This window comes from Eschrichtius robustus, chromosome 1 (genome assembly GCF_028021215.1).
Source record: "Eschrichtius robustus isolate mEscRob2 chromosome 1, mEscRob2.pri, whole genome shotgun sequence".
NCBI classification, from domain to species: Eukaryota; Metazoa; Chordata; class Mammalia; order Artiodactyla; family Eschrichtiidae; genus Eschrichtius; species Eschrichtius robustus.
The window spans coordinates 29,874,590-29,896,501 of record NC_090824.1 but is presented as its reverse complement, the minus strand read 5'-3'; the positions used below and the strand labels follow the sequence as shown (position 1 = coordinate 29,896,501).

The 21,912-nt window shown below is 44.6% G+C and overlaps 1 protein-coding gene across 1 annotated transcript in view; it reads left to right on the top strand.

The window, feature by feature from the left end:
• RGS6 (regulator of G protein signaling 6) overlaps positions 1–21,912 on the top strand; it is a 564,680-nt gene that overhangs the window by 487,302 nt on the left and 55,466 nt on the right. Inside the window, exon 13 of the mRNA XM_068562720.1 lies at positions 11,778–11,888. Within this exon, the coding sequence (XP_068418821.1) occupies positions 11,778–11,888 (111 nt within the window). The remainder of the gene's footprint in view (positions 1–11,777; positions 11,889–21,912) is intronic.

Here is a 21,912-nt window from a genome sequence, read left to right as displayed (position 1 = left end):
CCTGCAGTTTGAATTCTCTGCGGTGGACTGACCAGGTCTCTGAGGATTTGGGGAAGCCACGGCCCACCACTCACAGTGACCTGAGAGCTCACCTCAAAGGGGACACCCAGCTTGGTCTTATCTTTGGGGTGTAGGGAGAGATCCCAAACCAGTCAGCACGAGGGAGGCCAGCTGTGCAGGTGTGCAAGGCGGGAAAGGAGACAGCCACTATGGGGGAGGGGAGCTGGACGCGCCTATTGTTGGTTTGTTTACCACCGGGTACCATCTAATTATGCTTGAGAGGCTGCTCACACTGAAGAGATTATTCATGCCAACCCTGCACTCCTCGCTCCGCAGCTTGAAGCTTTCATGGGTCTCCACCCAGCAGAGACTGCACTTTATTCCCAGCAGCAATAACTGGCAACTTTTCAATGTGACACAAGGGTTTTTCATTAGAGCCACCAGGAAACCCCCAGATAGAGGAGGAGGGAGAGGAGACGGGTGTTAGCAGGAGATAAAGCAGCCTGGAGCCTTGGTCTCTGTCAGCAGCTCTGTGGGGGTGGGGACAGGGAGGTGGCGCTGGCAGCTGGCCTTGGGTGCGACTGCTCTGCTCGCCAGAGGTGACAGCTGAGCTATCTCAGGTGGGCGCCAGTTCCCCTTGACGGATCTGGGTTCCCTGGGCCTGCTCCAGGTGAGGGTGGTAATTAGCCCGAGGCCATCAGGCAAAGGACCGCAGCCCCCTGAGAACAGGTGCACATCGTTTTTCACTTAGTTCCCTGAGAACTGAAATTGTGGAGAGGGCAGGAGGGCTGGTGATCATAAAGGTCCAGTTCTAAAAAAAGCAAGAGTCAAGGCTGGGTCAAAGGGTGCAGCCAGACCCAGCTGGGAAGAGAAAAAGGAAACTTTGCAAACTGAAGGAGCAGAAAAGAACAGAACAATTTAGGGGGTGGGTGCGGAGCCAGTCATCTGGGTTTGGATTCTGCCTCTGCCATTTTCTAACTGTGTGACCTTGGGCAATTTGCTTCACCTCTCTCGACCTCTGTTCCACCTCTTGAAAGGCGAGAGAGCAGTAGTACTTAACTAATAGGGTTCATGGGTGAATCCACGGCAAGAGCTTGATCCAGCCCTTGACACAGCGCATTCAATGAATGTGAACGATTGTTATTATTTTCCAGTGTGGTGCTTTGGAAAGTAGCAGAATTGCATGAACTGGGTGTGTGGTGTCCAGAGGAACAGAGGGCAGGCCAAGGAATGAGGCTGGCCCTGCAGATGGCAGTTATGTGTTAGTGAAATTCTTCCCACCCTCTCTCTTTTCAGTCTCCAGCACAGAGAGCCCTGCAGGCTGCCGAAGGCTGGCCCTGCAGCCTGCAATCTGTGTGTCTCCCCTGGGTGCCTCCTATGGCACCACTAACCCGGCACCTTTGAGGAAGGAGGGGCCGTACGTGAAGAGGTTGGCTCTTCTGCACAGACTTGCTTGGGTCATCCTGATTTCACCTATTTTGTCTCATTGTCCCCATGAGTGGTCAAATGTCCCCAAAACTGCAACATCATGGCAACCAAACTACATTTCCTGGAAGCAGCACAAAAGTCTGTTTGAAATGTCACCCAATTTTTGCTTCAGAAAGTATGGTCCCTGCACACACAGATGAATTTTCCAGATAAATAATGCTTAACACCTTAAGCTTTTCATTTTAACTATGTTGAATGAAAATATTTCTTAAACATGCCCTTGCCTTCTTAAAGAAAGGACGCTGCATTTCAGTTAGGTTTTCTGGATAACTCAGGGTCAGTGTTCTTATTTTGTGCTTTAAAACTCTGAAAGCGATCAAAATCAAGTGCCACAAAATGCTTCCCTTTCCCTAAACGGCCCCAGACCGTTATGTTCTTTGAGTCTCTGTTTATGCTTTTTGGTTGCTGGTTTGTCTTCTTGTTCCTGTCAACATGGCTTATCTCCAGTAGCCCTTCTTCATCTCTAAACAACTCCCATTTCCAACCTGTACCAGGCCAGGTGTATCAGTTAGCTATTGCTAAGTAACAAACCGCCTGAAAAAAAAACCCTGAAAACTGAGTGTCTTCAAACAATATGCACAATATGCTCACATGTTTATGTGCCAGTCTGTGTGCTCACATGTCTATGTACACATGTCTGTTTCCGCTGGGCCACCCTCTTGTCTGTGTGCCTCCATGGATTGGGTTGGCTGCTCTACTGATCTTGCCTGGGATCTCTCACATGTTTGGTTCAGCTGGTTTAGGATGACCTCAGCTGGGACCATTGGGCAGTCCTTCTCATGGTCTCCCATCCTCCAGCAGGCTAGTTTGACCTTGTTCACCTGGGGATAGTAGGATTCCAAGAAAGAGAGCAGAAGCATGCAAAGCTTCTTGAGGCTTGGAAGTGGCACTCTGACACTTGGGCTGCATTTTATTGACTAAAGCAAGTCACAATCTCAGATCAGATTCAAGGGCTGGGGAAATAGACTCCATTTTTAAAACTGATCTACCACACCAGGAAATCAAATAATCAAGTTCTTTAATCTCCATCCTAAAGCAAGAGGAAAGAGTCTTCGTGAGGTGTGCTCTTCCAAATAACAGACAGTGAGCCTTGGGGCATAGAGTTTATTTCATTGTAGACTCTGCTCAGAGCCCCTTTTGGTCACTTATCTTACCTATGTTTCCTCAGTAGTTGAAGTTGCCAAATAGATGAGGTCTTAGTCTTCTTTGCAAGAGTCCTCAAGGGGTCCACTTTTTATTCACCCCAGCCTTACAGCACTGGACAAGCCAACTTTGAGAATGCAAAAATCTGTATGTTTTAGTTCAAAATTGTCTGAAAAGTCTCTATATTTTGCTATGTTTCCCCAGCCTTAGTGGCACTGAGCTCTAGCCAGTCACTGCCTGGATCACACCGTGCGGCCCCACATGGAGAGATGGCTTTGTGTCATTTTATAACTGCTCCTGTACTCGGCTCGTCCTTACCCCATCCCTGGGAGCCATTTGTGCATCACAGCTGACTGCTGAATTGATTTTTTACCATCACCTTGCTTGCGTGTGTCTGAGATCACTGCTGCACCCTGAAATTGGAGCTGGTTCCTCCTCTGCTTCCTGACCTTCTGTGATCATGAAATGTAATTAATGAAATAAGACAGCAAGGGGCTGCATACCCTAAGGGTCTATTGAAAACATGCTAGGGTGATAGAGGTCCGTGAACTTAATGTCTAATGATAGTTTCAGGGGGGAAAGAAAGGGGGCCCAAGAGGTCATTATGACATTGCTTTTATGTGATTCCAGACACCACAGGGTCCTTGCTTCTCACGTTAGGTGATAGAAGAGAAACCATCAGAGGTAACACTCTAGCCAGGGTGACTGTATCCAGACCAAGATCTAGAAGGGCCACAATACGTGGCCTGGTATATGCTCTTCTTTCTGAGGGGCTAAATTCACCTCCATGTCCCTTCCCTCATCCCGAGTTTCTCTATTGCATATCTTTCCTCTGGGTGACCCATAATTAAGGAATTCTTTCTTTATATTGTCTCTCCTCCCCATCTTCTCCAACGTGAAGAAAATAGATGAACGAATTAATGAGAACCAAACTTTCTTCTTCGGTGTCTGCAGTGCTGCTCTGCTTTTCATTCCCTTCCTAATCAGATGCTCTTCCTACCCGGTTCCCTTTTGTGCGTCATCATTTAGAAAGTGCATGTATCAAAGGGGGTGCAAACACACTCTCCTATTCACCCCTTCTCACATTCAGTCTCCAGGTTTCCCTCCCACTGAGAGGCCCCCAGTTTCCTAAGGAATCCAGTAGCACATTTGTGTTGTATTTCGAAAGTAGGAATGATGGTCACTATCGCATAAGGCTTTGTATTCCATGCCTTTGTTTCCCTTGACTAATCATTTCCCACAGCTGCAAGCCATCCCTCACTGCCCATTTTCCCTGGAGCCTAACTGTATCTTTCCATCTTCCCCTCACCTGCTTTGTAAACCAGATCCCGTATACATACTTCACTCTTGGGATGCTGTGTAGGGAAAAATCCAGTCTTCCTTTTCCTGTGTTTTTCCTTTAATCTGAAACTACCACATTCACAGTACTTTTTAAAAAATTTTTATTGGAGTCTAGTTGATTTACAATGTTGTATTAGTTTCAGGTGTACAGCAAAGTAAATCAGTTAAACATATGTATATATCCACTCTTTTTTAGATTCTTTTCCCATGTAGACCATTATGGAGTATTGAGTAGAGTTCCCTGTGCTATACAGTAGGTCCTTATTAGTTATCTATCTTATATATAGCAGCATGTCACAGTACTTCTGACACCAGATGTGTGGGGATCTTTCTCCTCATGCCAGGCAATTCTCTGACACCAACTGGGTGTCCTACAATTTAACTCAATTCTGACACTCTACCTGGAAATAGTATAAGATCCCACAAGTTAAGGTCTCAATCCCATAAGACAGCTCCCAACTCACTTCAGATGCCAGTCATAGTAGGTGCCCGGGTTACCCACAACTTCTGTCCAACTTGGCTACAAATCAGAGGTTCCCACAGCCCGTTCCTTGGGTTTGATTAATCTGTAGTGTCTCACAGAACTCAGGGAAACACTTACTTATACTTACCAGTTTATTAAAGGATATGATAAAGGATACAGATGAGCAGCCAGACACAGAGATACATAGGGCGAGGTCTGGGAGGGTCCCAAGCACAGGACCTTCTTCCCTGTGGAGTTGGGGTTCGTCACCCTCCCCAGGTAGATATGTTCACCAACTGGAAGCTCCCTGTATCCCATACTATTGGGATTTTTTGGAGGCTTCCTCATGTAGGCATGATCAATTATTAATTCCATGTCCAGACTTTCTCCCTTCTCAAGAGAATGGGGGGTGGGCCTAAAAGTTCCAAGCTTCTAATCATGGCTTGGTCTTTCTGGTGACCAGCCCCAGCCAGGAGCCATCCATAAGCCCACCCAGAGTCACCTCATTAGAACAAAAGACTCCTATCACTCAGGAGATTACAAGGGTTTCAGGAGCCCTGTGTCAGGGACCGAGCTCAAAACCCAAACATTGAACGGGGTTTGCAGGGTTTAGAGATGGGAGGGGGCCATGAGCCAAGGAATGCAGCCTGCTTCTAAAAGGTAGAAAAGGCAAAGAAATGGATTCTCCCCTAAAGCCTCCAGAAGGAACACGGTCCTGCTGACACCTTGATTTCAGCCCAGCAAAACCCACTTCAGACTTCTGACCCTTAGAACTGGAAGGTAATACATTTGTGTCATTTTAAGCCACTAAGTATGTGGCAATTTGTTACAGCAGCCATTAGAAACTAATACAGTACCCAATCTCTCCCTTTCTCATAGAATCTCAAGAAGATCAAACTGCACATTCTCCTTTCTAAAGTGTGTGCATTTCCAAGTCCCTTGCTGATCAAAAATTCCTGTTATACCCCTGAGAGGTATATATGTAATTCTGATGATTCAATACATCCTACTTCTACCAATAAGACAGAACATTGAAAATACATATGCCCATATAATTTTACTGTTTCCTTTACAAAGCCTCTAACCAACTTTATTTATGTAACTGTACCTTAACAAAATAGCTTTTCCTCTTCCTACAGTAAATTTCCCTGCTGACCAATACTGGCCACCACTGGCACTGGCTGACTGATTGGTGATCCTGCTGACTTGAGCTGCTGCCTTGGTGCAGACTGTCGGGCGTTTCTGCAGGAAGTTCTTAGCTCTTTCTTCATGTGGTCCTCCACTTATATCCTGGATACCTGCCTGGACCCTGCTCTGAGAAGGCAGGACGTAGGGCTAGGTCATAGGAACATCTTCACTCACGCTTAATGCCTATTCCATAGTCATATCTTGTGCCCCTGTGTGGTTACAAAATCCCACCTTGGGCTCTCGACCACTTCTCTTGAACTAACATCTCCATTAAATCTCACCACCTCTCCTCCAACCACTCCTCTGAATAGCCCCAAATTTCTCTAAAAGAGACCTGGCTGTGAGCCTGTGATTCATTACAGGCTTGTGATGCTCGCAGCTGCTCTCTGGCCGTTTCAGCCTCTGCTGCCGTAGGCTGGGCAGTGGACCGCTGCCTTCATTGCCTTTCCTGCAGCAGCAGGCAGCCACGTGCGGCCTCCTTGAGTGCCCGAGTACAGCTGACTCCTGAATAACTCGGGAGTTAGGGATATGACCATCATGCACTTGAAAATCCACATATAAAGTATTGCCATTGTTCCTGGCATCCATTTCTGCACCTGTGAATTCAACCAATCGTGTAGTACTGTGGTATCTACTATTGAAAAAATCCGCCTACAAGTGGACCAGTGTGGTGCAAACCCATGTTGTTCAGGGGTCACCTGTACTCACCCAGCCCCTCCTCAGCCTCCCCGCTGTGCCCTTGCCCCAGGCGCTCATTCCTGGCTCCGGGACCTGACCTGGCTGGTTGGACCTGGCTTCCCAGGTAGGAGGCGTGGCCACGTGCAAGGTCTAATAAGACATAAGCTGGAGGGTGCAGGGAGGGTCTACTGGTAAAACCTCCAGCCTGTCTCACAGAAATCTGAGGCAGGGCAGGGGAGGATGGGGAGGAAAATTTTTTCCCATCCCTATGTTTTGCTTCTGGGAAATCCACTTCTGGTTAAGAAATGTTTCTTCCTCATAACTTGTAACTAACTCGTTAGATGAAGGCCCAGCCTTTGCCTTGGGCTGCTCAAGTAGAAGTCCTTTATTAGAGACACAGGGTCACCCAAGGCTGAGGTCACTGGAACAGCCAGCGGCAGACATCCGGGAGGACAAAGGGGTCACAGCTGAGCAGAGCCCCATGGGCTACACGCTCCATCTCAGATTTTGAGAACACTGTGGGTGCCCAAATGCTTCATAATCAGGAAAGCCCCCAACACCCCATCATGCCTCAGACACTCTGGAGCCTCTCAGTGTGGCCTGTCATCCCTTGAGTAGGATTTAGGTTACCTGCTGCTGGTCTGTTACTGTGTCCATCTGAACAGAGGAGTCAGGTGTCAGCTGTGCCTTCCCCATCCTCACATCCAGGTGCTTTCACGTTCCTTGCAGTGGGTTGAATAGAGGTCCCCCCCAAGAGATATGTGCAATCCTAACCCGCGGAACCCGGGAATGAATGTGACCTTATTTAGGAAAAGAGTCTTTGCAGAGGATCTTGAGATGAGATCATTCTGGATTATCCAGGTAGATCCTAAATCCAATGGCAAGTGTGCATATAAGAGAGAGAAGGGGAGAAGACACAGACATGTCTTCACGGAAGGCCATGTGAAGACAGAGGCAGAGATGGGAGTGATCTAGCCACAAGCCAATGATCAATCACCTAAAGCCACCAGAAGCTGGACGAGGCAAGGAAGATTCTCCCCTAGAGACTTCAGAGGGAAACATGGCCTCAATTTCAGACTTCTAGCCTCCAGAAGTGAGAGAATACACTTCTGTTGTTTTAAACCACCAATTTTGTGGTAATTTGTTATAGTAACGCTAGGAAACTGATATATTCCTTAATGTGCAAGCCCATTTCTTTCAGGAAGAATGAAATTAGCCCAAGTGGCAAAGGGGTAACTCCCCTTGCAGCTGTCACAGCACCAAGTTATTGCCTGATGCTTCCTGTCACAATGCTCACTTAGAGCTCCCTTCCCTGTTCATTCTCACCTGAGATGCTGTGTGGCTCATACAGATGAAGCCTCGCTCAGGCCAGACGCACATCCAGCAGATTTACAGGACGGTGGGCCTGCGCTGCATGTGGGGGTTGCAGTCATCTATCTCACAGTTCTTGGGTACTTGGAAGACTCTTGAAATGCTTTCCTATTTTTTTTTTGTCAAATGGTCCTGAGTACTCATCAAGGCCATTATGTAACCTATGGTGAACTTGACAAAGATCAGTTCAATGGCTCACCCCACAGCTAGAACCAAGGTTTTGCAACTTGGACCAGTGCCCCTCCCGCCCCACAGGGTGACGGTCCACGCCTGGGACAGTGAGGAGGTTGTGAGGTGTTAGGAAACCTGCGACCGAATTTAAAACCAAAAGTATCACAGGCTCCTTCATCTTCATTTGATGAATAAAATATCCTGTGTCCTGAGCCTCTCAGAAGATTGAGGAACGGGATGTGGTGCTTTGCAGACATTAACATGCATATGAATTACCTGGCCAATGCAGGTAATTGGCAGGTAATGGCCAGTGCATTACTACCAATGCAGATTCTGACTCAGTAGGTCTGGGTGGGGCCTGAGCTTCTGCATTTCTTACAAGCTCCCAGGTGATGCCCCTGCTGCTGGTTTGTGGACCACATTTTGAGTAGCAATGAGATGGAGCTGCCAGTGAATTTCTTCACATTCTCAGAAGCTACTTGGCCATGCTTGCCCTTTGCAATTCAGTAGCAGGACTTGTGGCTCTGAATCTGCCATTGCAGAGGAAACTGGTGACACTCAAGCTGGTGATGCTTAGGGAAAAGTTTTATTGTAGATCGATAACCATAAAAATATTCATATCTTTGGGCCCAATAATTCCACTTATGGATGTTAATTCTAAATAAATAACCCAAAAGATGGAAAAACCTTTGTGAACAATGGTGTTCTACTATAGCCAGCACTACATATACTAAAAAAAAGAAATTAGAAGTCTATGTCCAATACAAAGGAAATTATTATATAAATTATAATAAATTCATTCAAAATAATATTGTGGATGTATGTTAGTCTTCTCTCCCTTCCCGAAAGTAACATGTCAATAAAGGGATGAAAATGGTATGAACTCACAAGGTCAACAAATGAATGGATTAACAGTTTCCACACATTTTTCCAAGGTCAAAAGTATAAAGGATTGGGGAGCATGACCGCAGGCCTCTGTCTCTATTTGTAATGTTGTGTTTCTTTTTATTGGGTGGTGAGTACAAGGGTGATATTCTTACGGTTTTTAATGCCTTTCTGAATGCAAGAAATATTTCAAAATTTAATAAAAAAGAAAGTGAATGGGGACAGAGTGAAGAACATTATGACCTCCACGTTAGGGGTGTGGGAGAATTATAACAAAACCAATTTGCCCAACAAAATTTGGCTTTGGTTCTTGAAGGCACCAGGGACAATGGAAGGCAAGAAGGAGGCATGGGGATAACCCCAGAGGAATGGGTAGTCTGTCTCCGGAGCTTTTGGATCCCTCGATCCGTGCCGCATGAGGAGACCCTCTCTCCCCTCTTACCACCACCATGGGAGATGGGCACTTTATTCTCCGGAGAAACTGAGTCACATCAGCTCAGAACTCAGGCACATCACATCATGAAGGGCCAGCTGAAAGCAGGAGAATTACTGAGCGAGCTGTGTACTGAGCTGTGGGACCCTCTACCACTCCCCTGTCCTGCTCTCAGCCCTCCACGAGCCAGATGTAGATGCCCATGGGCAAGAGACTGGCAAACTACAACCAATGGGCCACATCCACTCCACTCCACTCCCTGTGTTTGCAAATAAAGTTTTACTGAAACACAGTCACATGCATTTATTCATGGATTGTCTATGGCTGTTCTTGTTCTACAACAGAAGAGCGGAACAGTTGCAACAGACACCATCTGGTCTGCCAAGCCTAAAATATTTACTATCTGGGTCTTGCAGAAAAAACTTTGCCTACCACTGCTCTAGAGCAAAGTAGATATCCCTCCCGAGGAAGGACTCCAGATCTCTCACGTGGAGCTTTAGTGAAATGACAGGCAAGCTGCCCTGACCCGACAACAAAGCCCATCAGTTGGCAGATCCTGTCCACACACACACTAAGCCTCCAAGCAGGTCTTAGTCCCTCACTTTTAAGCACAAATGGATGTCCAGTGATGTTCCAGACTCTCGGAGGGAGCCCCAACACAAAAGAGTGTGATCAGAGCAAACAAACAGAAAAAGGGACTCGGAGGAACCGAAAACTATTCAAGAAACAAAAGAAACGGACAATAAAAATATAGATTTAATATCCTCAGAGATACGAGAAGATATTTCATCCATAAAACAAGAACTAGATACTATGATAAACAAGAGTGAACTCTGGAAACGTAAGAAAGTGATAATCCAAATTGAAAAAAATAAAGACAAAGTTCGGAAGAATCATGAGACAAAAAGACAAGGATGAAAATTAGGAGGGAAAATTTAGGAATATTGGATTATCAATTCCAATATTTAATTTAAAAGAATTATGAAAAGAGAAAACAGAGGAAATGAAGGTTATGAAATTAGCAAAGAAATACCATAAGATTTCTGGGATTTTTTTTTTTTTACCTATGGATTGCCCGTTGTGCCTGGCACAATGAATAAAAACTACTGGCAAGGGTCATGATGAAATTTGAGAGCATTACAGCAATAAAGAGAAGACTTTAAGCTTCCAGAGAGAAGAGAAACTAAGCAAAAGAACAAAAATTAAAATGGATTCAGACTTCTCAACAGTAACATAGCACTGGATATCAAAAAAAAGTAAAGCAATGCCTTCAAAATTCTGAAAGAAAATGATTTTTAACCTAGGGTTCTATGTCCAGTACTGCCAGTCGAGTGTAAAGATAAAAGGAAAACATTTTTAGACCTGCAAGGACTCAAAATATTTAGCTCTTGTGCATCTTTTCTTAGGAACTACTAAAGGATGTGCTTCAACACAACCAGGAGGTAAAACCAATAGACAGACATGGAATCCAGGAAACTGGGGCCCTAACATAGACGTGAAGGAAGGCCCAGGATGATGGTTTTGCATCAAGCCTATAGAGCAAACAGTCCAGATTCAAGCAAGAGGACTCCAAGACTTTGGGGAGAGGGCCTCCAGGAGACAGGGAGACAACACTGCTTGATGATCTGATGTGTTTAAGATGTGAAAAATTACTGCTAGATGTTTTACAGATTTGTTAGAACACTTGAAAAAGGTAATATGCTGCTTAGCTCAGCAGCAGACAATTTTTACCCAGTTTAATCATGTGGATACTGACTATTGATTTAACAAAAAGTGTTATATTTGGAGGCTCATGGGAGGAAGTGGTGGAGTGAGTGGGGGGGACTGGTGAGTAGAAAGTTAATCCTTGTCTAAAATTGATAATCAAGAGCAGCTATAAAAACATATAATTTAGAAATATACGGGTAACTGCTACAAGAAATAAGGACTGAAAGTAAGTGCCTCTGTGGGAAGGGACAGGAGAAAACATTGCTATTGCTTTTTTGTAAAAGAAATCATTTAGTACTATTTTATTGTTTTAACTATGTACGTGCATTTTGATAAAATTGAAATTTTGTTTAAAAAGATTATGTGGCTATTTAAATTCTGTGGCTGTTTAACTAGAAAAACTAAGTTGCTTTTTGGAAAAATGTTTATAATACGTTAACTCCTTTTGGTCTGCCAGGATTTTAAAGTCTTTACAATAAAGAAGTCCTCCAGTTGAGAATGAGGCACTGGCAGCCTAGAAAAACTGTAGCATCCTTTGTGTGCCCCAGATGCCTTGAGATCTGTAGTCCATGTGGAAGGACGAGACACAGGCAGCCTTGGACCAGTGTATCAGTAAAGCTAGCATAACCAGGGGAGGATGCACCAAGGTTCAGGGAAAGAGTTAAGTGGGAAAAAGATATAAAATGCACATGTATACTATGACTGCAATAATGCGAAAACGATATGTTCGTCACGAGAAGGGAACAAGGACAAATGAAAACAGTTGGATTTGTTGGAAGTGGCAGGGAAGGTAAATTTTTTCCCCTTTAACTTGGAATTATATGAAGACTGATATAATGTTTGTGTAAAGCAGAATACACGTTTCTATAGGAAATCAGTGGCATTCTTGGCTCTGCTTCCCTCCTGCAGCTTAATTGCTTACACAGAACAGTATGTGGAATACGACCCTTTGGTCACGCCAGCTGAGCCATCCAATCCCTGGATCAGTGACGATATTGCTTTATGGGACATAGAGATGAGGTAAAAAAAAAAATGTTTTAATGTTTGGGAGTGGGGGCGGGGCAATGCATGAGATCGTGAGATTATGTTACACCCTATCTTAATTTGACTCTTTTTATCAGTAGAACAGAAACCCCTCAAGTAACCACCCAACTTGGTTCCTTTACCCATGGTTTCTACCTCCTCATAGCTTTGTACGTGGATCCTTTGTGGCTTCCCTCTGACCTCTCTATGACCCTATGGGTGTTATGATAACTGGGACAGTCCTTCACATTTCCTAGTTCCGATTGCTGGAGGGCAAGAATCTGTGGGTCAGTTTCACTTTGATACATTAGCAGCAGCAACAATAATAGCTAGCACTTACTCTGTGCTGGCCACACAGTAAGTGTCTTCCACTGAATCCCCACAACAGGTAAACATTATTACTCTCACAATTGAACAGATGGGGAACTGAAGCACAGAGGAGTTAGTGAACTTGCTCAAGGTCACACAGCAAGTAGGTGGCAGAGTTAGGATTAGAACCCAGGCAGAGGGCTCCAGAGCTGTGGTTTTCATCACTCTGCTCTTCTGGAATAGTGGGCAGCAGTGGTTCCGTCCCATAGCTCCTTACCGATGAGAGAAACTAGTGTGTTTACTTAGTAGCTGAGGAACCGAAGCCCAGGGGGACTTAGACCACGTTCACGATTACAAAAGGAAACACAGTGTGGTGTGCCTTTGTACCCTCTGCCCCTCGGCGAGTCAACTCTTCATTTGTTCTTCATGTCTTCATATCTCTCTCATTCACTTTCATTCTTGCTCTTTTTCTGGCTTCTTTTCTTAAAATGGAAAACCTTATAAGAAGTAATAGAAGTCATAGACGCTTCTTATAAAAAGTTCAAACTGTCCAGATGTGCATAACAAAGAAAACTCTTTCTCCCTCCAGCCCCATCTCATTTTCCAGAAGGAGCCTTTGTTAATAGTCTAATGCCATGATTCCCAAACTGCACCAGGGCACTCTAGGCTGCTGCAGGGAACTCACAGAGTTCCCACCGGACATTCTAAATCTTTGACGGAAACACAGTGATGTTCAACCCATGTCAGATACTGTATAGACGATTAGCTTATGGTCGTTCACCATTCTCAACATTAGATCACATTACATTCCTTCCAGTGATGTCATATCTTTTCAAATCTGAGTTTTCAGGGCAGTTGTTGTGATAAAAAGCAAGTACTGGGCAAAAATCAACATGGACTAGGAAATGAGGGGGCAGGTGCAGTCTGATTCCAAAGTTTGAGAAGACGTGCAGTACTCCACAGCACACACACGGTCATTAGGAATGAAATAAACATATTATTTTTTCTTTCAATTTATATGTATTTCAAATAGCTATTAAGTTGTTAGGACATAGATACATATTAAGCTCTTTGCCTTTTTAAGAAAAACAAAAAACTGTTAAGGTTTTTTTTGTTGTTTTGGCCCAGGGGCTCCATGAAAAACTTAGTGAGACATTAAGAGCACCATGAACTAAGGAAGAGTGAAAACCTTTGACTTAGTGTCTATCCCTTTAGATCTGTATGTATATACAATATCATATTCTTTTGGATAAATAGGTCCTTTACATATACATTGTCCCATAATTTTTTAATTAACAATATATCATGGCAATCTTTCCAGGTAAACACGTATAGATCCGCCTATGCTTTTTAATAGTTACATCATGTCCACTTACATGATTGTTGTGTAATTTATTTAACTAATGCCCAGGTCATAACACGCCGCCCGCAGCCATCTTGCCCCAAGCTTGGGAGTTCCCTCGTCCCTCCCAGAGCATCTCTCCCTCACCCTCATGCTCAGGGCGGATGGGGGCATGCAGGTGGCAAGGGCCCGGCCTCCACCCCTGCAGCCCACCCAGCAATCGCCCCCTTCTCGCCCTGGGGCCCAGGATGTAGGTATTGTACAAAGGTTTCTAAATCCCTTCTTTTCTATGCACTTTTTTATTTAAGAGGGTGGGATCCCAGGTGGGAACCTCCCATGATAAAGTTTGTCAATGTTTGGGGAAAAAAAATATTTAGGTTATAACCTTTTTTTGTTGTTGTTAACATAAACAGTGATACAAGGAACATCCTTATACACAAGTCCAGTTATTTCTTTAGGATAAATGTCCAGTGTTGGAATTGCTAAGAATTGTATGCGTATTTTAATTTTAGTTCATATTGCTAGATTCCCCTGGAGCAAAACAATAGCAACTTTTTTTCATGCCCTCAGCTTAAAAGTGCCTATTTCCCCACATCCTTACCAACCCAAGCATTATCAAGTTTTTTCATCTTTGCAAATCTGACAGATGAAAATAAAAATATTTTACTTTTATTTCTTTGTTAACATACTTGAGAATCTTTTCTCATGATTACTAGATACTCATTTTTCTTTTGTGACTTGTCTGTTTTTGTGTTTTTTGCCCATTTTTCTAGTGGTATGTTTTGTCTTAGACTTTGGGATAGAAAGCAGTCACATTTACTCGGATCATATAGTTAATCTTTTTCCTGATAGTTTATGTTTTCTGAATCTAATTTTTCTTCTTGTTTCTGTTTCTCTTCCTTGACTTTTGCTTTATTAATCAAGTTTTGTATTAGTTTTTGTTACTCTAGTTTCTAGTCTAGTCATACTTTTAAGGGGTTTATTTTTAAATGTCATTACTTCAAGCAAATAATAATGAAGTATAAAAAATGAAAACTAGAAGCTTTTCTTTACCTCCTCCAAATCCCATTCTTCCCCAGAGCTTTGTTAACCTGATATATATATATACATTTTTTTTTAATTTATTATTTTTGGCTGCGTTGGGTCTTTGTTGCTGCGTGCGGGCTTTCTCTAGTTGTGGCAAGCAGGGGCTACTCTTCGCTGCGGTGCATGGGCTTCTCATTGCGGTGGCTTCTCTTGTTGTGGAGCACGGGCTCTAGGTGTGCAGGCTTCAGTAGTTGTGGCTCGCGGGCTCTAGAGCACAGGCTCAGTAGTTGTGGCGCACCGGCTTAGTTGCTCCGCAGCATGTGGGATCTTCCTGGACCAGGAATCGAACCCATGTTCCCTGCATTGGCAGGCGGATTCTTAACCACTACGCCACCAGGGAAGTCCCAACCTGATATATTTGAAACTAACACTTTGAGACGTATTTCTCAATCAACATTAAAAGAAAATAGTATGTAGATGGGTATCTTCTTTCTAATATTTCTGACATGCCCTCGGTAGTCCCTTTGATCGGATACAAGAACCTAAATCTTTCTTTAACTTGGGTCCCCTTCCATCCTTCCTTCCTTCCTTCCTTCCTTCTTCCTTCCTTCCTTTCTTTCTTTCAATTATTGCTACACTTTTCTCCATTCTACCCTCTCTTTTCAGGAAATCCTTTTGTAGGAATTCTGGTCATGTGGGGTGTAGGAGCCCTACCTCTTTTCTCTACTATTTTTCCATCTCTTAGTCTTTTTATTCTATATTCAAGGATAGAATTCCTTGAATTACTCTTCAGAGTCACCAGTTTCAATGGTGTCCATTCTGTGATTTTTATACTTTAAGGAGTTTTTCTTTTCCTACGAAGTGTTGGGAAGAGTGGTTGACAACCGTGCTTTTTATTTCCAAGAACCTGTAATATTTCTTGGACTACTTGTTCTTAGTAGCCTGCTCTGTTCTAGTGATGTTTATCCTCTCGAATCGCCCTGAGGATGGGATACAGATTATTTTTCATATCTTCCCTCTATTTCTACCACTTAGTCTATTTCACAGGGTGTCATTGATCAGAGAATCATTGTTTCTGTTCATTGTCTCATTACTCCAATCACTGTTCAGAGCAGATCAATCCTTTCAGATACCCAGAAATTTGGGGTACTGCTGGTTTTCGTAAATGAAGGTCTTGGCTTTCAACTTTTGCCATACATTAGAACCACCTGGAGAGCTTATTTTAAAAAATACCAATGCCCAGTCCCCTCCCCAGGTCAATTAAGTCAGAATTTCTGGCGGTGGGGCATTTTTTTCTTAATGTTATGCTAATGTACAGCCCTGGTCCAGTTGGACTATACCAGTAGCTGATGAGGGTTCCCTCAGTAATTGTTTGGGTGGGTGGTTCTCAAACCACGGGGTACATCAGAATCACCTGCAGGTGCTCATTCAAATACAGATGCCCCAGGGTGGTTCTGGGTGCCTATATTTTTAGCAAGCCTTCTAAGTGATTCTGAGGCATAGCACAGGTTGAGAAATCCTGGTGTGGCTCCTGAGTTCCCCTGACCTGGGGCAGGCTTTCCTCTGAGCAGGTCACATGGCTGTACGGCCTCACCTGAGTGTATTAATGGGAGGAGGGCACAGGTAAATCGGCGGGGTTCTCCTCTGGGTCCTGGACATATGGTCCAAGAACAGACTGAAAGACTGGGTCCTCTCTGGAAGTGGGATGGGTGGCTGCGGGGGTCCGTAGGTGGTCGAGCCCCAACTTTCCTTAGCCCAACGTCCCTGCAGCCAAGTGTGCTGCTGTGTTTCAGGCCCTGATTGGGTTTCTGAAGTTCTTCAGTTTCCTCTCCATGGTGCTTCCCAAGAAGGCCACTCTTCTCCCTTCTGCTGAGGGATCTTAGGGGCACCCAGATAGATCTGCAGAAACCTATGAGAAGCAGGGGAAAACCTCAGCATCTTTAGAAGTCTCCCTGCCTTGCTGAGATGTTTTTCCCATCCATATTTGCTGTACCACCCCTAGGTTACAGAGGCACCACCCTCTGGCTTTATTGCCCACATGAGAAGCTGGCCAGAAAACATCCCCCCTTTACTTAGGAGACCCTCTCTGCCCCAGGGAGCCTGTGTCCCATATTTCTGAGTTTATTCCCTGTGTCCCCTGTTCAGTGCCCACCAACTGCCTCTACTTCCATTCCTGCTGTTCAGGGCTTGGGGTTTTCCCAGGCTTATGCTGGGGACACTCAGTTACTTTATTCCCACATGGCGCCACTAGAGGCATAGGCGGCTCTCAATCAGCTTTGTCACCAGTTCAGTGAGGCCACCTGCTTCATACCTTCACGAAATTCCTCAATGTTTGTCATCTGCTGGTAGGAAATTTCTTTGCCTCTACACACTATGTTTGGTCTTGTTTTTTAGTATTTCGTGGAACTCCAGGATCTTGCCTGTTCCCTCTTCCTGGACCACTTCCACAGACCCTCACACAGCTGACTTCCCTTCTCATTCAAGTCTCACTCAGCATTGGTGTCCCTTCCTCAGAAAGGTCTTCTCCTAAATGGAGAAAGAATTTGAAAAAGAATAGATACATGTATGTGTAAAAAAGAAGAAGAAGAAGAAGAAGGTCTTCTATGACCACTCAATCTGTAGTGGCCACCCCATCCATCCGGTCACTCTATATCACATCCTCCCCCTGGTTCTCTTTCTAGATAAGACTTAAAATTATTTTAGTGCCTTGACCCATGTCTGGCACATAGTAGGTACTCAAAAAGTATAGGTTGGATGGATGATAGGTGGAGAAGTGACCATTCTGTTGGCCATTTTGTTGGTATTTGGGAAAGGAGGAGAGGTAGGTGCATGAATTGAATTCACCATGATGACACTGGGATTTCTTCCTTCTTTCTTGAAAGTCAACAAAAAAACATGTGATAGCTTGGGAAAATGGCGATCATCTGGCCTGTTGGTTTATCCCAACCTATCAGCTTGGTCCCCAAGGGACGAGCTGCCCCCACAACTAGGCTCTGGCTCTGTCCTTACTGCTCAGGCTTCTACTCTAATCATAACACCTGACCTAACACCTGCAGTGTTCTGTCTACCTTCAAGGAGAGTCAAGTTATTTAGATACAAGTGAAAATGAAGAGAAGCTGTGAGGCCCTATTTCTTCTCCCAGTAGGACATTCCCACTCAGTCAGATGCTGGTGGTGGTTGGGTACCTGCCTTTGGTGACACGGAGTCAAGGATCAGTGCCAACATCCCGGTTCGGTCTAAAGATGAAACAGCCTTTGTCCGTGAAACAAAGGCTGAACATGACTGGTAAAATAATCAAAGGTTATTTTTTCTCAGTTTCAGTTTAATTCAACAAATAGTATTGTGAACCTACTATGTGCTGCCTTCTGAGCAAGAAGGTCTCTCAAGATACTAATGTAGCGAGGTGAATAAACGTGCTATCTTACCTCCCGGCCTCAGGATTCCTCCTCATTTGGCAAAGGACATTAATGTCGCTTGGGGCATAGAGTCAGGCCCTGAGGGCAGGGGTGTGGGCAGAGACTCAACAACAGGTGGAGAGGTTGTGCCCCATAAGAAAATGAGATGAATGTACTTTTCATCCCTCAGGGCAGTGAAAAGTGAAGGTGGAAAGAGGATCAGAGTGACAGGAGAGACCAGGCCTCTGTGCAGGGCCAGGAAAACCCCTAGTGCTGGGATGTCCAAGGACTTTTCAAAATAGGAATAACGAGTATGTGATTTTTTTAAATTGCCTGCTGCTGGATGGGGCAATGTGTACCCCCTTCTCAAAACCCTCCAATTTCAGTAAAGGCTCTACCCTCCCAAACACTGTGTGAAGGAAGTTTTTGGTGAAGATGGGTGAAGGTGTGTGGAAGAGTCAAGGCAGCATGGGAGAGAGCAGGAGTCCCTTGGGACTTCGTGTTCATCTGAGGTGGGCTGTGATTTCTACTGGGCATGAGCAAATGGGTACAGACTCTTTACGATGTCCAGGGCGGAGGGCATCGCAGAGAATGTCTGGATTCCACAGAGATGAACATGCTGTCTCTGCCACGTGGAGGTTTCAGACAACCCAGTGGAAGACGGTGACAGGGTTTAACAGAATATTTGGCAGGGTGATGCACGATGTAGCGTAAATAATAGAAAATTGTGCTTTAATCCTGTCTCCTTCTCAGACAAACTTTTAGATCTAGAAATCCAAGAATGAGAAAGGGCATGTTCAGAGGGCAATACAAGGCTGCCCTTTTAAAGGATGCACCTCAAGTCTATCTAATGGAAATTCTGAGAAGTCAAGGTTTGATAAAGAAAGTAGTGATTGCCAGGGCTTGTCATTGAGCAAAAATAAGCCCCAAATTGTCAGATCTCAGTTGGAGAGAGCTCTGTAGTCTAAACACCACCAGGAGAGTGTCTCTGGGAAATATTCCTGAGTATGCCATCAGCCAGATAGCGGATCTAACAAGAACCTGGCATTGCCTGCAGGATTGTGGTTCATGATTTGCTCTCACCACATGATATACGTTTGGCTTTCTCTCTATGCTGGGCAAAGGTGCATGAGCAAAGAGCTACAAGGAAGCCGGCTCATCCTGCTTGGCCAAAGGCATCCACTCCCAACTAGCCTGACCTGCTGAGAGGCAGGGACCGTCCCTGAGCTGCCCGTGTCCAGCAAGTTTGATAGAACTGTTCATCCAGGATATTAATCAAGTTCCTTCGCTGTGGCAGTCAGTCTCCGAATATGGCCCCATCGGTGCCTTCTCTCTTTGTATGCCTGGGCTGCTGCTTACATCAGGATGGGACACCTCCTGCTCTTTTTATCTGGGCTGGCCTTGGTGCCTTATTTAACCAACAGAGTATGGCAGAAGTAACATTCTGGGAAAATGGTCATCAAGCAGCCCTTGGTCATTTGAGACATTTGCTTTTAAGACACTCCTTCTTAGAACCTGTTGGCCAAGTCGTGAGAAACCCAAACCATTAGGGAGACCATGAGGTTGACAGCCTCAGCTGAGCTCCTGGCCAAAACCCAGCATCATCTGCCATGTGATGAGCCATTGTGGATGTCCAACCCAGTCTAGCCTTCAGATGACACCACCCCAGCTGCCATCCAACTACAACCTCTTGAGAGACCCCAAGTGAGAACCACCCAGCTGAGCCCAGTCAACCCATGGGATACTGAGAGAGAAGAATAAATTGCTGTTTTAAGCCACTGAGTTTGAAGATGGTTTGTTACACAGCAACAAATAATAGGACCACTCCCCATTGAAGTATTTAGGACCCTCGGGTTTTCTTGGAGCATTAAATAAAATTGCGATTGTTCCTTCAACAACCCTGGTCCTGAGATGGGGTCAATGGGTATTTACTCTTTAAGGAACAATCCCTTGTATCATAGTTTTTCTGTTAACTCAAATATCTTTTGAAGATAGCTGAGTGTTTTTATAGATAGCTGCTTCTTGTGAATCTGGCTTTCTTGTTCTCAGTTTGGGAGATTTCCTCCATGCTCTTTAGTTGGGAGATCAACTGGAATGACAGACTCCCTTGTAGAGCCACCTGTCTTTGCTATATGTTGGTTTGGGCCGCTCACTGGGAGGCAGAATTTGGTGAGGATCAATGGACAAAGAAGAGAAATCAGAGTTAGAAAAAGGCATCCAGCTAGCGATTAGAAAATACTGTCAGTATAAGGACACATCATCCACATCACTATACACATCTTATTGATTTCCTCTTAGCGTTAAATACTTGCTGTGTGAAAAGCACTATGATGAATACAAAGACACATGATATGTGATCTCTGCCCTCAGAGAGCTCACAAGATAGCTGGAGAGACAATGACATAAACCCTTAAGAAACTAAATGATGGTACAAAACCATAATTAGAAATATGTCATAAGGAAGCCTTTCTACACAATGGATGGAAATAAAGGAGCTGTGAGTTCCATGGATTATTTGTTTAAGTTGGGCCAAGGGAAAATTATTGACCCAGTCACCTGGGGATGGATGTTCAGAGATATTTTACTTTTCAGAATTATTTTATAACAACAGAGACCATTCCATGGTAGCAATATGTTCAAATCTGATCTTAAACCTTAAAAGGGATGATGCTTGGAAATAACCAAGTGATACAAGAAAGACAAATATAGAAAAGTTGTATCCAAGAAGCTTTTAATAGAATAGATCCCAATGACCAGATGTTCTAGAAGAAAAGGAGCAGATGTGAAGTGTCCAGATACAGAAATAGGATTGTGAATAATGGATAATTGAAGGAACCCAGATGTACTAGTTTGAATAATGTCACCTAAAAATTCAGAATCTCAGAATGTGACTTTATTTGGAAACAGGACCATTAAAGATGCAATTAGTTAAGATGAGGTCATCCTCGGGTAGAGTAAGCTCTTAATCCATATGACTGGTGTCTTTATAAAAAGAGAAAACAGAGACACAGGCACACACAGAGTAAATGTCTAATGAAAAACCAGATACAGAGGGAGAACACCATGTGATAACGGAGGCAGAGATTGGAGTAATGTATGAGCAAGCCAAGGAATGCCAAGGATTGCTGGCAACATCAGAAGCTAAGAGGAAGGCATGGAACATATTCTCCCCTAGAGCCTTCAGAGAGAGCGTGGCCCTGTTAACACCTTGATTTCAGATTTCTAGCCTCTAGAACTGTGAGAGAATAAATTTCTATTTTAAGCCACCCAGTTCGTTGGTACTTCGTTGTGGCCACCCTAGGAAACTACCACACCAGGGTATCCTATTTCTCCAGACCTCCTTGTTTCTGCTGAAGGCTAAGCTTGCAGCTTTCTGGATGTCCCAACCTCTGTCCTAGGCCTCCGATTCTGCCTCTACTGTGACACCCCAAGCTTTCTGGCTTACCCTCAAAATGGCCCTTATCCCACTCCTGCCACCACCAAGGAACCTGGCGGGATGAATGCGGTCTCACTGCTTGGGTACCAGAAAGTGGTGACACTAGTGGTAGGCGTGTGTCCATAAGGCAGTCACTGCAGTGACCAAGCAACTTTCCACACCTGGCTCTCTGGGCACAGCCTTTGATTGGGGTGCAGCTGCCACCAGCACCATCCCTGCAGAGCCCTGCAACCTTGGTGGCAAAGAGCAGATAGCTGAGCCCATTCCAGGTCACAACATGACACTGGCAGAAAGAGATGCTTTCCTGCAACTCTCTGGGTCTTATATTTGCTGCTAGCCTCAACCCCAGGGGGGATTTCTCTATTAACAGCATTTTTTTGTGCCCTGGAAAGCTATTGAATTTGATTGGTTCTGTGGCTTGAGTTTGAGAGAATTCAGGATCTGTCTTCTTGGCTCGTTGCAGAAGGCCCAGCCTTGCACTTTGGAAGAGATCTTTCATGGAATTCCCCATTG